The 17,664-nt window shown below is 35.5% G+C and overlaps 1 protein-coding gene across 1 annotated transcript; it reads right to left on the bottom strand.

Moving 5' to 3' along the window:
• Positions 1-17,223: 17,223 nt before the first annotated feature.
• On the bottom strand, positions 17,224-17,664 carry LOC127130725 (uncharacterized mitochondrial protein AtMg00810-like). Its single transcript, XM_051059693.1, has one exon. The coding sequence runs from the start codon at positions 17,662-17,664 to the stop codon at positions 17,224-17,226; it is 441 nt and encodes a 146-aa protein (XP_050915650.1).

The raw sequence follows: 17,664 nt of genomic DNA, 5'->3' as shown, positions 1-17,664 counted from the left end.
TTTTTGTCTAAACACATTTAGTTAATTCTTTAAATTATCCATACAAAATTGAAAAGTCTCCTTTCAATTTCAAATATGTCATTTTTAATTTTAATTATACTTGATGCATAGAGTACTCAAATGACACATTAGAACTTGGAGTGACACGCATTGATTGGTGAAATATTAAAAGAACATTACTTTCAAAGATTCAAAATTCACTCTCTTCATTTCGCCACCTTCATCGCAAATTTTACCATCAATGTTGTAGTGTTCCACCAATTATGTAGAGCGCAAGAAGAAATTTACCATCGCTATCGCAGAATGCCAACAAGGTGATTTTTTTACTCTTTGTTCCATAGGTTTGGTTATATCTCTGTTCCATCGATCGCAGTTTATGTTCAATCTTTGATTTCTTATTCGTGTTTTCTTTGTGTTGAATATTATTTAATCTTTGTTTTTGGAAAACTCTTGCTCAAAGTTGTCATGATTGTTCATAAACTTGAATGTTTAAATAACGCGATTATATTTGTCTTCCTTCTCGACTTGCTCAATGTTGAATTTCATATAGATTTATATCATGGATTATACCTTCTATTTGTTGAATGTCGTTCAATATTTATTTTTGGAAACACAAAAGTTCAAAGAAGTCATTGATGTTCATAAACTTTTGTGTTTGGAAAACGTGATGTGTGCTTGAAATTTTTTCAATGTAAATATTTCATATAATTCATATTATTGTTGGTATCTATGACATCACAATATAGGAGTTCATATTACTGTTTGGAAAACGTGATGTGTGGTTGAACATTTTTCAATGGAAATATGTATTCCTTCTTTGTTGTTGAAAAAAGTATGTTAATAAACTTCAATGAGAATTTCATAAGTACTTCACTGTTTGGAAAATTCATTAAATTTTGTTGAATGTTGTTCAATCTTTGTTATAGTTTCAAACTATCATACCAAGTTAATGACACGTCCAATTGAAGACGTGTTAAAAAAGGAAAATGTGTCATATGTATATACTACAAGTGGTTTATATAGAACATCCATAAAGTTCAATATAATGATTCTTTGGAAATTTTGCATTTTTTTATCCCACGACATGTATGTCTTACCTATGAGTCAAATGTTTATCTAATTTTATTTTGTCAAAACAATGCACTTGGAATTAATCAAGATTATGAATTCTCAAAATGGATTTTAAATGTAGGGGATGGTAAGATTTGTGAACCAACTGATGATTTGGTAGATATAGAAGTTCTTTAAGAGATATTAATATCAAGTTTTGAGGATCCTATAAGGGCTATTGTTGATAGCATATACAAAAAAGAATAATTCTTACAATGCATAACTATTCTTTCTTCAACCATTGAAGTAGTGAACATAATCAATCATTGTGTATTAGACTTGATTCCATGTAAAAAGCGTTAACTTGCATTAATTTATGCATATAAAAATCATATATATCAAATTCTATTATTAATATTTTAATCTTATACAATTTTTTAGGAGAAGAGAAAGAGTATATGAGTTACGATTCAAATGATAGAACGAAAGTCAATTATAATCAAGCTTATGAAGTGCTAACTCCATAAATTTCTTAGTACAAGTCTACCAAATCATATGATCAAATTGAAAGTTGGATCCCCCATTATGCTAATGAGAAATTTGGACCAGACTGAAGAGTTGTGCAATGGAACAAGATTAATTGTGACAAGGTTAGCAAATCACGTTATTGAGGCAAAAGTTATGTTCGGAAAGAACATTGGTAACATAATTTATATTCCTTATATGTATATGTCACCTTCTGGTTCACCATGGTCATTCAAGTTGATTAAGAGATAATTTTTCATCATTGTCTCGTATGCAATTACAATAAATAAGTCCCAAGGTCAATCACTTGATAGTGTGAGATTGTATTTACATATACCTATTTTTAGTTATGGTCAATTGTATATTACAATTTCAAGAGTTAAGAGCAAAAGTGTTTTGAAAATTATAATACATGACAAGGAGAATGCACCATGTTTGACTACTACTAATGTTGTGTACAAGGAGGTCTTCCAAACACTTTGTTAGTTGGTAAACGACTTTTCCTTTTTCTTTTATGTTATCTACATCTTTTAAAATAATTATTTTACTTTTATTTACTTTAAATAAAAAAATAGAAAAATCATAATTGTTTGATTTATATTGGTGATCACCTGTTTAATATTGACATACTTGATTTGTATCAAATATGGTGATTCATTTTTAAAACTACATGGATGCTAACAATTTATAATGATTCAAATGGAGATCTTTGATGATTGGTATTTTACACATATGGTTTGATTTTACAACAAATTTTAGTTTATGCTTGAATATGAAACTTGGTAAATCTATGAATTGTTGAAACACATCCTTGATAGTGCATTTTATTAGTTCATGAGACACTTTTAGTGAGGAGAGAGAGAGAGAGAGAGAGTCAGGAAATAAGAATTATTGTTATTGAAGAATGATTGTGATATAAAACTGAATTACAATGTATCTATTTATATACACCTAAGTGACTTGACTACTAAAATAACAAATATAACAACCATAAACCTTTATTATCTTTGGGTTTGGGCCTCCCGCAACTTGGGTTATATTATATCTCAACATACCCCCTACAATGCAAGTTGTTAAACAAACGTTAATGTCCTACCCTAATTTTTACCCCTAATATCCCATCTCATTTTCATCATTTGAGTAGCATCAAACACCTCATGCGTGTGTCTTTTATGCATTACCAACCTTATGAAAATACAAAAATATGTTTTGTTTTATTTGATTCTTTCACAGGGTAGATGTGTTAGTTTAAGAAGCTCAAGTGATTGACTGGTCAAGATTATGGGCATTCCTCAGTAATTCAAGCTTCTCATTCGTTCACAATATTCAAGTGATCTCCATTCATCATAATCAAGTTCAATCTTAGGATTTTTAAACTTGAACTTCTTTCATAATCCAAGGAAAATGAATTATAGTTGACTTATTGTCATGTGCATATTAATTATATGTGTTTGTAGCTTCCTGTACCCATCTTGTGCCCTTTATCCCCTTCTAAACCCTAGTCCAATCTTAGGATTTTTAAACTTGAACTTCTTTCATAAAAAAAACCTGACTTTAGGTCATTGAATTTTCAAACTTTCCTTCTTCATAAATGCTTCAAAAACACTTTAAGCATATCAAACTCTTTCTATAATACTAAAAACACAAATAAAGGAGAATAGCGATCCAAAACGCAGCGGAATATAAAAAATTTCTCCTTTAGTGATCCGTACGAATGGGCATGATCAGTGATAGAATCGTTACCTCTTGTGGCGATTAAAACCTTTGATGCAGATCTACGGAGCCATCACGAACGTTGAATGATGACAACGCCTCTACTCAGTCCACACGAACAGATTTCTTCAATCTCAGTGCTAGCTGCTACGAATGAAGGCTTTGAGTGTGTGTGTGTGTGTGTGTGTGTGTGTGTGCGTGTGTATGTGTGTGTGTGTGTATGTGTGTGTGTGTGTGTGTGTGTGTGTGTGTGTGTGTGTGTGTGTGTGAGAGAGAGAGAGAGAGAGAGACAAAATTCCAACTACACAAATGCTTCTACATAAGGGTTCTATTTATAGAACCACTTGTGTGGGATGTAAGCTAAAAAGCTCACTTAAGTGTATGTGGCACATATCTTATGATATACCAAAATCACTTAAGCACGTGGTACCTTACCATATTTCGTATTCTACTTAAGTGCATCGTACCTTATGATGTTCTACAATTCACTTAAGTGCATCGTACCTTACAATGTTCCTTATTTACTTTATCTCTCATCAATCCGTCCTTTTGTGTGTGACCTTATAGGTTCTCGCGACATTGGTAATTATATTAAATCATGTATTTAACATAATAAACAGTGAGCGGTATTTAGCAACCCATCACTGCTACCCAAGACACGAAAATGTCATGGATCTGATAAATCCTTTTGTGATAATACTTATGTGTATAATTACTCTTTTGACCTTATGTCTATATTGAACATTAGGCATAGACCGTCATCCTTGTCCAGTTCAATATTGGGCCCGTAGACATTTATCCTGTTACGCAAGATGGGCAAATTCCATCTATGTCACTCATGTCCCTTAGCATGCTTCGTGGAGTACCCATTAACTGTCTTTATGGTTATCCAGTTACGGACAATGTTTGATCAGCAATAAGGCACTCGACTCTATATCTAGGGTAGATAGTGGTTTCAGGTCAAAGGGTGGTATACACCATTATCACCACGAGAATAACTTATGACACTTAGCATAACATTCTATATAGTGTTCTCATAGCGGGTCAATCCAGTATAAATATTACTCTCAATATTCATACTTATGTTTAAGACTTGATAACTCCTTATCCATGATCCATGAGATGTGATCATCAGTCTATCTACATAAAAATCTTAATGCTTTAATGTTATCCCACTTCATAACAAATCTCGACTACTGATACTTTAAGAATATTGTCCTTATGTTTAATGGGATCTCATAATTAAGTCACACTTGATACATTAAACGGACTAGCTATTTTAGGGACTTTATTAAACAAACATAATAAAGAAAAAACCTTTTTATTATTAATAAATAATTCTATACAAGTACCAAAAGTATTGGCCTATAGGGCTTACACCCACACTATAGCCAATCAGGCATACCTCTAATGCCCATAGATCTAGTATGGCCAACATGCTTCTACTGCGCAAGAGGCTTTGTCAGTGGGTCAGCAATATTGTCAAGTGCATGTACTCTGCACATTTTCACATCTCCTCTATCTATTATCTCTCAAATAAGGTGATAACGCCTAAGTATGTGTTTGGATCATTGGTGAGATCTAGGCTCCTTAGCTTGTGCGATAGCACCATTGTTATCACAATATAGATCAATGGGATCCACAATGCTAGGAACTATGCCAAGTTCACTAATGAGCTTTTTGATCTAAACAACTTCATTTGCTGCACTTGAGGCAACAATATACTCGACCTCGGTTGTAGAATCAACAACTGTATCTTGCTTTGAACTTTTCCAGCTCACAGCGCCACCGTTTAAGCAAAACACATAACCAAATTGCGATCTAAAGTCATCCTTATCTTTCTGGAAGCTAGCATCGGTGTATCCAATTACAGCAAGCTCTTCCTGACCTTCATATATCAAGAATGAGTCCTTAGTCCTTCTTAAATACTTAAGTATATTCTTGACAACTACCCAATGAGCATCACCGGGATCAGATTGGTACCTACTCGTTTCACTTAAAGCATATGAGACATCTGGTTGAGTACATAACATGGCATACATGATAGATCCTATTGCAGATGCATATGAAATCTTATTCATGCTATCCTTTCTTCCTTAGTATAAGGGGATTGTGTTTTTTATAGACACAAGTCATATTGCATATGTATGAATCCTTTCTTGGAATCATGCATATTAAAGCGTCTCAGCACTTTGTCTATGTATGTACTCTGACTTGGGCCAAGCAGTTTATGTGATCTATCTTTATAGATCCTGATTCCTAATATATAGGATGTTTCACCTAGGTCCTTCATAGAAAAGCATTTCCCCAACCAATACTTTACTTGTTGTAGGGTAGGTACATCGTTTCCAATGAGTAATATATCATCTACATATAATACCAGGAAGACGATCATGCTCCCACTAACCTTCTTGTAGACACAAGGCTCATCTTCATTCTTGATGAATCCATATTGTTTTACTGTTTCATAAAAATGAAGATTACAGCTTCTGGAAGCTTGCTTCAATCCATAGATTGATCTTTGTAACTTACATATCTTTTGGGCTTCTTCTGGTATGTCAAATCCTTCAAGTTGTGTCGTGTACACATCCTCAAGAAGATTCCCATTAAGGAAAGCAGTTTTGACATCCATCTGCCATATTTCATAATCATGATATGCAGCGATAGCAAGTAAGACCCGAACAAATTTAAGCATTGCAACTGGTGAAAAGGTTTCATCATAGTCAACCCCATGAATTTGTTTATATCCTTTTGCAACCAGTCTTGCCTTATAGGTATGTATCTTACCATCCATGTCAGTCTTCTTTTTGAAGACTCACTTGCATCCTATAGGGTTAACTCCTACAAGAGGCTCTACCAAGGTCCAAACCTGGTTTGTGTACATGGAATCCATTTCAGATTTCATGGCTTCTAGCCACTTCTCAGACTCGGGACCCGTTATGGCCTCTTGGTAGGTCACATGCTCGTCTTGATCCATGAGTAATACATCATCTTGATCAATTATGAGATATCCATATCTCTCAGGTAGGTGACGTATCCTGCTTGACCTACATTGGTCTTGTTCTACTTGAGTAGGTTGCTCTTCCATAACTACTTGTGTTTCCTGCTCTAATTCCTCCATAGGTGTATCAATGCTTTGTGATTCTTGAATTTCTTCAAGCTCTACTTTCCTCCCACTGATTTCTTTGGAAATAAAATCCTTTTGTAGGAAAACTCCAGTTCGAGCGAAAACACTTTGCCCTCAGAAGGATTGTAGAAGTAATACCCTCTTGTTTCTTTAGGATACCCCACAAATAAGCATTTGTCAGATTTGGGCTCAAGCTTAGTTGAAATTTGTCGTTTCACATAAACTTCGCAACCCCAAATCTTCATGTAAGACATATGTGGTTTCTTACCACTCCATATCTCATATGGTGTCTTCTCAACCTTTTTGGATGGAACACATTTAAGTGTGTAAGCTGATGTCAATAGTGCATGCCCCCAAAAGGAGTTTGGAAGATCGGCGTTACTCATCATGGATCAGAACATGTCTAACAAGGTTCAATTTCTTCTCTCATATACACTGTTCCATTGGGGTGTTCCAGGAGGAGTAAGTTGGGATAAGATCCCACACTCTTTCATATGGTCATCAAACTCTAGGCTTAAATACTCACTACCTCGATTTGATCGAAGAGTTTTAATATTCTTACCTATTTAGTTTTGTACTTCATTCTTTAATTCCTTGAACTTTTTTCAAAGGACTCTGATTTGTGTTTCATTAAATACACATAACCATATCTACTGAAATCATCAGTAAATGTGATGAAGTACTGAAAACCTCCTCTGACTGGTATGTTCAATGGTCCACACATATTAGTATGTATGAGGGCCAAAAGATCATTAGCTCTTTCACCTTTTCCTGTGAATGGAGACTTTGTCATCTTTCCAATTAAACAAGATCTGCATATCTCATATGATTCATATTCAAAAGAGTCCAAGAGTCCATCTTTATGGAGTTTGGAAATGCGTTTCTCATTTATGTGGCCTAATCGACAATGCAAAAGGTAAGTTGGATTTAACTCATTAGGTTTCATCCTTTTAGTATTAATGTTATAAATAGGCATTTCAAGATCAAGGACATATAGTCCATTATTCATTTGTGTAGTAGCATAGAATATATCATTCAAATAAATTGAGCAACAATTGTTCTCTATTATAAATTAAAAACCAAACTTATCCAAACAAGAAACGGAAATAATATTCCTACTAATTGCAGGTACATAATAACAGTTCTCTAACTGAATTATTAAACCACTAGGTAAAGTCAATACATAAGTTCCTACGGCTAAAGCAACAACCTTTGCTCCATTGCCAACTCGTAGGTCAACTTCACCTTTTGCCAAATCTTCACTCCTTTTTAGCCCCTGCACATTGGTACAAATGTGAGAAACGCATCCAGTATCTGATACCCATGATGCAGAAGTAGATAAATTAATTTCAATAACAAAAATACCTGAAGTTGAAGTCCCTACTCCATTCTTCTTATCTTTCAGGTACTTTGGATAGTTTCTCTTCTAGTGTCCGGTCTTACCACAATGGAAGTAGGTGTCTTCCTTTGCTATGCCTCCACTAGGCTTCAAAGCAGGAGCAGTTGGTTTGGGTTTGGCAACTTCCTTGCCTTTCCCTTTATCACCCTGCTTGGTGGATCTTTTGTTCTGTCTCTTTCCATTTCCGATGATCAGAATGGACTTCCCTTTTGACTTCAGATTCTGCTCAGCAGTTCTTAACATGGCTAGCAATTCAGGAAGAGATTTATCCATATCATTCATATTGAAATTAAGGACAAATTGACTGAATCTATTTGGCAACGATTGCAAGATCAAATCAGTCGCAAGTTCCTTTCCGAGGGGAAAACCCGACCTCTCAAGGTTCTCCATATACCCAATCATCTTGAGCACATGAGGACCTACAAGAGCTCCCTCAATTAACTTGCCTTGAAATAGGGCTTTTGAAACTTGAAACCTTTCATATCTTGCTTGATCTTGATAGAGCATCTTCAGGTGTTCGATCATATCGAACACTGCCATGTTCTCATGTTGCTTTTGCAACTCTGAGTTCATGGTAGCTAGCATGAGGCAAACAGTTTCATTGGCATCATCGACATGTTTCTTATAAGCATCTCTTTCTGCCTTAGGTGCAGAACTAGGAGGTTCTTCTTCAGGAACAGGTTTCTCCAAGACATACAACTTTCTATCATGTTTGAGGATAATCTTCAGATTTCGGTGTCAATCCAGAAAATTTCTCCCAGACAATTTTTCCTTATAAAGGATTAATTGCAAAATGTTATTAGAGGTGTTTATTGTCATGGTAATCTACATGAAAATAATGAAAATATAAGTATCAATAACATATTTAATTAGGCCTTTAATTAAATATGCTCCCACTATTTTACTCAAAACAAATGACCCTCACCATTTGATTCGAAAAATCTCGTTGGAAGATTTTCTAGTGGGTCGAGATCCATATTTCACTTTGTTTTAAGTCCGCGTAGGCGGATTACATAAAACTATGTTATTTAGGTAGGAACTCCTTCCAATTGTATCTAATAGAACTCTCGAATATTTTAGTTGGATGAATAACTCCTTGTTCAAATCCATCATATGGATCATTTCCAACTATTGCTTCTAAACATATATAATCTTATTATAATTTGTTTAGTTAAGTTTGACCCATTGTTTTAGCAATTGGATATTACAAATATGTCATCGCACCTTACTAATATAGAACATGCATCTCGCGTAGGCGAAACCTACATTATTTGATACTAGTCTTGATGAGTGCTAAAACTTGGAAAGCATAAACTTAATATTTAATTTGAGGGAATTTACAATAATTCTGATCTCAGTGGCTTATTTATCATATAAATCGTCTTTCACATGCATCAACATACATACAAAATGAAACAATTATGGCCCCTAGCGCAAGTGTTCTCCCAAGCCAATGAGAGAACATAAGCTATCCTAATAAAGATCTAAGCTTCTCCAAGCAAGATCTTCAAGGGTTTCCTCCTTTGATATTGTATTCTTCTCTTACTTTATAACATTACATTACATCAAAGAAACTCGTTTTACATACAAGGGAGTGAGACGAGAAAAGAAGTTATATTAAGAGATTAAAAGAGAGGCACGACACGCAAGTCGTATTTTAAAATCCCAAAACAAAATAAAGGAAAACTAAGGCCATAACTGATCACCAGAAGACAATAATAATAAACACATTAGCATTCTTAATTTAAATTCTGTTAATTAAATAAACCAAATTAAATTTCGGCGACCAATCACACTACGCATAGTTAGTCGGGGGTTCCGCTGCCCGGTCAGCACCCCCTTGCGGGGTTGTTAGGGGCAGCGCCCCGACACAAAATTTTAATGAACAATTCATTTGAAATCAACGTTGTTTTTCGCATCAACACTTGATACTTTAAAGCACAACTCTTGCACAGTCACAACCCTAATCGCATAACTCTTTGATAGCATAACCCTTGTACTGTCATGAACCCTAATGCACCAATTTCAGATCGTCAAACACACTTCGATTTTTAATTCAGTATGATTGATCAACACGTCATTGCTTCACCATACTAATGTCGGATCAAGAAGCAAATGACCATTGATCGCTCAAAGGAAAACAACCATTAAGTATTTGAATGAACGAAACAGAAACAATATATCATATATGTCGTATTTTGCATCAGAATTACTTATATCATATATATAACTTGATCGATCTCAATTGCGTAACCTATGGACGATCGATGTATCGCTGCTTCACCATACTAACATCGGATTCTGAAGCATAGTCAACATCAATCATCCAAAAGGTACACACACGATGCCAGATTTAATTACTCGTTTATTCTTTGATTCATTATGTCTTTTAATCGTATTAATACAGAAAATAAATAGCTATCAGATGCATGGTTTCGAAAGTGGCTCTGATACCACTGAAGGAGAATACCGATCCAAAACGCAGCGGAATATAAAATTTTTCTCCTTTAGTGATCCTTACGAATGGGCATGATCAGTGATAAAATCGTTACCTCTTGTGGCGATTGAAACCGTTGATGCAGATCTACGGAGCGATCACGAACGTTGAATGGGGACAACGCCTCTACTCAGTCCACACGAACGGATTCCTTCAATCTCAGTGCTAGCTGCTACGAATGAAGGCTTTGAGTGTGTGTGTGTGTGCGCGCGTGCGTGTGTGTGTGTATGTGTGTGTATGAGAGAGAAAGAGAGAGAGAGAGAGAGAGAGAGAGAGAGAGAGAGAGAGAGAGAGAGAGAGAGAGAAAGAGAGAGAGAGAAATGAAATTCCAACTACACAAGTGCTTCTGCACAAAGGTTATATTTATAGAACCACTTTGTGGGCTGTTAGCTAAAAAGCCCACTTAAGTGTATGTGGCCCATATCTTATGATATACCAAAATCACTTAAGCACGTGGTACCTTACCATATTTCGTATTCTACTTAAGTGCACCGTACCTTACGATGTTCTACAATTCACTTAAGTGCACCATACCTTATGGTGTTCCTTATTTACTTTATCTCTTATCAATCCGTCCTTTTGTGTGTGACCATATAGGTTCTCGCGACATTGGTAATTATATTAAATCACGTATTTAACATAATAAATAGTGAGTGGTATCTAGCAACACATCACTGCTACCCAAGACACAAAAATGTCATGTGATATGACAAATCCTTTTGTGATAATACTTATGTGTATAATTACCCTTTTGAACTTATGTCTATATTGAACACAAGGCATAGACCGTGTCATCCTTGTCCAGTTCAATATTGGGCCTGTAGACATTTATCCTGTTATGCAGGATGGGTAAATCCCATCTAGGTCACTCATGTCCCTCATCAGTCAGCATGCTTCGTGGAGTACCCATCAACTGTCTTTATGATCATCCAGTTACGGATAATGTTTGATCAGTAATAAGACACTCGACTCTACATCTAGGGTACATAGTGGTTTCAGGTCAAAGGGTGGTATACATCATTAACACCATGAGAATAACTTAGAACACTGAGCATAACATTCTATATAGTATTCTCAAAGCGAGTCAATCCAGTATAAATATTACTCTCAATATTCATACTTATGTTTAAGACTTGATAAATCCTTACCCATGATCCATGAGATATGATCATCAGTCTATATACATAATAGTTTTAATGTTTTAATGCTATCCCAATTCACAACAAAGCTTGACTACAGATACTTTAAGAATAATTTCCTTATGTTTAATGGTATCTCATGATTAAGTCACACTTGATACATTAAACGGACTAGCTACTCTAGGGACTTTATTAAACAAACATAATAAAGAAAAAACCTTTTTATTATTAATAAATAATTCGATACAAGTACCAAAAGTATTGGCCTCTAGGGCTTACACCAACAACAAATCTCATTCAAAACTTTTGCCACTTGGCTTTTTCACTTTAAACCCTTTCTCAAAAGAGACTAGACATGAAACATCTTTATAGTTGAGATATAAATCTCCTATCCCATAATAATGATTGCAATTGATGTTGATTTTTTTCCATATGAAGGAGTTAGTGGCATACTTATAGATTCTATATCCAAGTTGGAGTCCTTCCTTCATAATGATGCAAAGATTCATCTTCTCATATTTTTTGTGGTTTAGATGAGTATTATTCTTAAGATGACAACTTATCTCTTCTTCTAAAATCAACTAAACAAACCCTTTTGTTATTTGTACCCCGAACTATGGGATTTTTATCCTTCATTGGTACGTAGACACAAGACTTTATGTCTTTTCATATTAAAAAATCAATAAAACACATTTCTCTTCTCATCTCCCTAATCTTTATCAAACAACAATAACCAAACACAAATATCTCAAGAGGTTCCTATAGAACACGATAAATGATTAAGGTGCTAGTACCTTCCCTTTTCATAACAAACCTCCAAACCTTCAATCTCTTTATTGCACTAGTTTGCATTACATATTTATGGGTTATTTGATCTTTTCCCCTTCCCTTGGATAAATTAAAGTTCAGTGGTGACATTTTGTTTTGCGAGTCAAGTTAACCTAATAGCTTGGTCTCCGATTCTCACACGACAACTAATTGTAGTCAATCTAATTATTCCTAATTTCTTTCTCAAATTCAGGAATATGTTAATCTTCAATCCTCTTGTGAAAATGTCAGTCGACTATGCTTCACTTGAGCAATGTCTTACTTCAAGTTCACCTCGATTTACCTTTTCCCTTAAGAAATGAAATCTAGCTTCGATGTGCTTACTCCTTCCATGCAAAACTAGATTTTTCGCAAGATTTATAGCTGACCTTTTGCCAATCTGCAACACTATGGATTTCTTTACTTCGACTTCCATTTATTCAAGCACATATATGATCCAAATTGCTTGACAAATGTTGATATTTGTAAATATATAGTATTAAGAATATTTATATATAGAATAGTCTCACATCGACCATATCGTGTAATTAGTTGTAATCCCTCTATATATAATAAAGTCTCTGTAGTGATTTTCAAAACAAAAGGTTTATTCAATATCTCTTAGTCTCTTGTATTTCAACATGGTATCTAGAGCCTACTGAGAGACAACCCTTCACTGTGATTTACCCGATTGACCAACTGTCTTCCGATGAAAATTTTTTTTTGAAAAACCGTGTCATAAATCTGACTTTCCTTTCATACATTCTCGTGACTCATTCCGACATATGTTTATAAAATTCTCCAGTCACCACCGCACTGCTGCAGTCGTCTGCTGTCGTTGCTAATGTTCTCGACGAAGTTCCAGCAAACTAACCATATTGGAAGAAGCGTCTCCTCTGATCTAGTCGTTCCCCACTTTTCACCGGCAGAAACCTACGCACGCGTCACGTACGTCTCTATGCGTGGGCCTCGTGTGTCAACACATGATTCGCACGTGACAGCATGTCCGACGATCGATCTCGATAGTTTTTCCACCGCCCCACTCTTCATATGGCAACTGTTTCAGATTCGGTCTCAGATTTTATTTTCCACTTACGGAAAATTGTGATTCAGTTCAACCAGGGCCTTTTTTACCCGGTTCGTGTGATATTTTCTCGCTTTAGATACTCATGGCTACTCCTCATAACTTTATACCAAACTACAATGATTTCCTCAAGTGTATCAGGATTATCAAAACTTAGATTCTACTGTTTTAGTAGCACACATTGGTAATTTATCTGCTTGTCTTTCTCAATCGTCTTCTGTTGGACCTTGGGTCTTTGATTTTGGTGCGTCTGATCATGTTACTGGTAATAAAAATATTTTCTCTTCCCTCTCTACATCTGGTTTCTTACCTAGTATAACGTCTGCCAAAGGTTCTCAAACCCGACCCGAAGGGATTGGTAATGTTCAAATTTTACCTTCTCTCTTTGTTACTTATATCCTCTATTTACCTAATTGTCTGTTTAATTTACTTTCAGTTAGTCGTTTAACTCATTATCTTGATTGTAATATAACATTCACTAACAATAATGTTACCCTGCAAGATCGGAGTTCGGGATAGACGATTGGCGTTGGATGTGAGTCTCAAGGCCTTTATTACCTCTTAATGTCATCATCAACATGCTTAGTCAAAGATTCTCCACTCAGTATCCATGCTCAGTTAGGTCTTCCCAGTCTTTCCAAACTACATAAGTTGGTGTCAAGTTTATCGAAGGTATCTAATTTACATTGTGAGTCATGTCAGTTAGGGAAACACACTTGTGGTCAGTTTCCCAATTGAGTCAATAAACGAGCCTCGTCCCCTTTTTCTTTAGTTCACACCGATGTTTGGGGTATCTCGCGTATTGTCTCTACTCTTGAGTTTAGGTATTTTGTTATCTTTGTTGATGATTTTTCACGTTGCACGTGGTTATTTTTAATGAAGAATAAATCTGAGTTATTTTCTATTTTTGAACAATTCTATCAAGAAATAAGAACTCAATTCAGTGTGTCTATCCATAACTTAAGAAGTGACAATGCCCGTGAATATTTATCCCAACAATTTCAATATTTTATGTCACACAATGGTATTCTCTATCAAACATCTTTCCCTCACACACCTGAATAAAACAGAGTAGCCGGACGCAAAAATTGACATCTCATAGAGACCACTACCCTACTTCTCCATGGTAATGTTCCATTTCAGTTTGGGGGGGGGGGGCATGTTGTTATAACGACATGTTACATTATAAACCGCATGCCCTCATATGTCCTTAACAATAAAATCCCTCATTCAATCCTTTTTCCCAATTCCCCACTTCACCCAATTCCTTCCCGAGTCTTCAGCTCTACATGTTTTGTACATAATCTCTCTCATAGTCTTGATAAACTATCATCTTAATAACTAAAGTGTGTCTTTCTTGGTTATCATCAATCTCAAAAAGGTTATCATTGTTATTCACATACTCTACAATGATACCTCATATCGGTCGATGTTACCTTCTTCGAGTCTGTTCCATATTTAGAGTCCAGTCACGTAACTCCATAACCCATCCAAGAAAGTACTCTCACACATTTTCCAACAGTTATTAATGCCCTGCCTACCATTATCCCCCATCAGTCTATGGCTTTTGGCCCACACGCTTCTCGACCACTTCAAACATATTAGCATCGTCACCCAACGCCTTTCGTCCCTGTCCATGAGGTCATACATGTCCCTAAGGTCATTGTAGACTCTCCTTTGACGCCTCTGCCATCACCGGATCTAACCCTGCAACCTGGGTCTGATCTTCCGGTTTCCCTTCAAAAAGGTATACGTCAAACATAAGATCCTTCTCCATATTATATTAATTTATGTTATCATCGTCTTTCTCTTTTGCAGTATACTTGTTTGTCTTCTTTGTCTTATGTTTCTATTCCTAAAACTCAAGGTGAAGCAATATCTCACCCTGAGTGGAGGCAAACCATGATTGATGAAATGTGTGTTCTTCAAAGGGAACTGGTTCCTCTACCCCATGGGAAATATTTAATAGGTTGTCATTATCTTTATACAGTGAAGGTTGGTCCAGATGGTAAGATTGATCGATTTAAAGTTCGCTTGGTAGCCAAAGGATACACTCAGATTTTGGGATTGGATTATAGTGATACCTTATCTCTTGTAGCCAAGATGGCATCTGTTAGACTTCTTATGGACATTGCAACCATTCTACACTGGTCTCTTCATTAACTTGACATCAAAAATGATTTTTTACATGGTGATCTTGAAGAGGAAGTATATATGGAGCAACCACATGGGTTTGTTGCTCAGAGGGAGTCACCGAATATGGTGTGTAGGTTACACAGGTCTCTTTATGGTCTTAAGCAATCTCCGAGAGCTTGGTTCGGTAGATTTAACATTGTAGTAAAATAGTTTGGTATGGTCTGTAATGTAGTTGACCATTATGTTTTTTATCATCACTCAACCCAATAGTGTATTTATCTTATTGTGTATGAAGATGATATTGTCATAACCAGTAGTGATCAGCAGGGTATACTCCAGTTAAAACAACATCTCTCAAATCAATTTCAGACAAAAGATCTTGGTAAACTTCGTTATTTCTTAGGTATTGAGGTAGCCCAATCTAAAGATGGTTTGGTGATTTCTCAGCGGAAATATGCTACGAATATTTTGGAAGAAACAAGTTTGTTGAATGCTAAACTAGCTGATACTCCTATGCATCAAAGTGTCAAACTACTATCCAATCAGGGGGAGCCTCTATCTGACTTAGGAAGGTATAGGAGATTGGTTGGAAAGTTGAATCATCTCACAGTCACTTGTTCAAACATTTCTTTTGCAGTTAGTATGGTAAGTCAGTTCTTAAATTCCCCCTGTCGGGAACACATGGATGTTGTTATCCGAATTTTGAGATACATCAAATATGCTCCAGGAAAAGGTATAATGTATGAAAATAAAGAACATACTCAGATAATTCGGTACTCCGATGCTGATTGGGTAGGGTCACCTATTGATATACGATCCACCTCTGGGTATTGTGTACTTGTTGGAGGAAACCTTATATCTTGAAAAAGTAAGAAATAAAATGTAGCCGTAAGATCAAGCGTTGAGGCAGGGTATGGGGTTATGGCAATGATAACATGTTAACTTATTTGGTTAAAATAGTTGCTCAAGGAACTTCAAATTGAAGAAGCAAGACCAATGACACTTATTTGTGATAATCAAGTTGCATTGCATGTTGCTTTAAATTCAGTCTTCCATGAGAGGACAAAACATATTGAGATAGATTGTAACTTTGTCAGAGAGAAAATCGAGTCAGGTGACATCGTCACAAACTTTGTCAACTCTAACGACCAATTGACATACGTGTTTACAAAATCCTTGTGAATCCCTGGAACTAATTATATATGTAACAAGTTTGGTGCATTTGACTTATATGCTCAAGCTTGAATGAAAGTGTTGATATTTGTAAATATATAGTGTTAAGAATATTTGTATATAGAATAGTCCCACATCGACTATATCATGTAATTAGTTGTGATCTCTCTATATATAATAAAGTCTCCCTAGTGCTTTTTAAAACACACAATTTATTTAAATGTTTCTTAGTCTCTTGTATTTCAATAACAATAAGCATATGATCCTACTATATATTCAGCCTCACACGATGATAATGTCACCACAGGTTGCTTTGAGCAAAGAGATTGGGACACCAAATACTTGAAAGAAATAACCAGTCGTGCTTCTTAGATATTCCTTATCTCCATACCAATCAGCATCTGAATAACAAGTAACCATATCTTCTTTGCTTTCAGAGTCTCGTCGAAATAGATTTCCATAGTTTATCGATCCTTTTAAGTATCTCAAGATTCTTCTTGTAATATTCATGTGTGACACCATTGGTTCACTTATGTATCTATTCACTAATCTGGCTCAAAAACCTATATTAGGTCAACTATTGCACACAAATCTAAGAGATTCGACAATTTGTTTGAACAAAGTTGTATCAATTTGGTCTTTCTCTCCAGGCTTATCCAACTTCAAGTTTAGTTCGACAAGTGAAGATGCATGAGCCAAATCACCCATCCGGAATATCTTGAGTATCTCTTTGACACACTTTCTTTGATGTAGCATCATACCTTGTTTCGACATTTGAAATTCCAAGCCTAAGAAGTACGACAACTTTCCTAAATCCGACATTTTAAATTCCTTCTTCATCAGCTCTTTGAACTTCAACAGGTTCTCCAAGTTATTTCCAGTTACTAGTAAGTCATCGACATATAAGCAGATAATTGTTTTATCTTGTGTTATAACCTGAACATAAACACAATACTCAGATTTGCATTGATGAATCCCAATTCGACTAGGTATGAGTCGATCTTCTTGTTTCAT

This window comes from Lathyrus oleraceus, chromosome 3 (genome assembly GCF_024323335.1).
Source record: "Lathyrus oleraceus cultivar Zhongwan6 chromosome 3, CAAS_Psat_ZW6_1.0, whole genome shotgun sequence".
Taxonomy (NCBI): Eukaryota; Viridiplantae; Streptophyta; class Magnoliopsida; order Fabales; family Fabaceae; genus Lathyrus; species Lathyrus oleraceus.
The sequence above is the reverse complement of the archived record's forward strand: the minus strand, read 5'-3'. Positions and strand labels throughout refer to the sequence as shown.

What these genes read in the sequence shown, in the direction of transcription:
- LOC127130725 (XM_051059693.1), bottom strand. Translation starts at nt 17,664, where the DNA reads ATGAAACAAGAAGATCGACTCATACCTAGTCGAATTGGGATTCATCAA.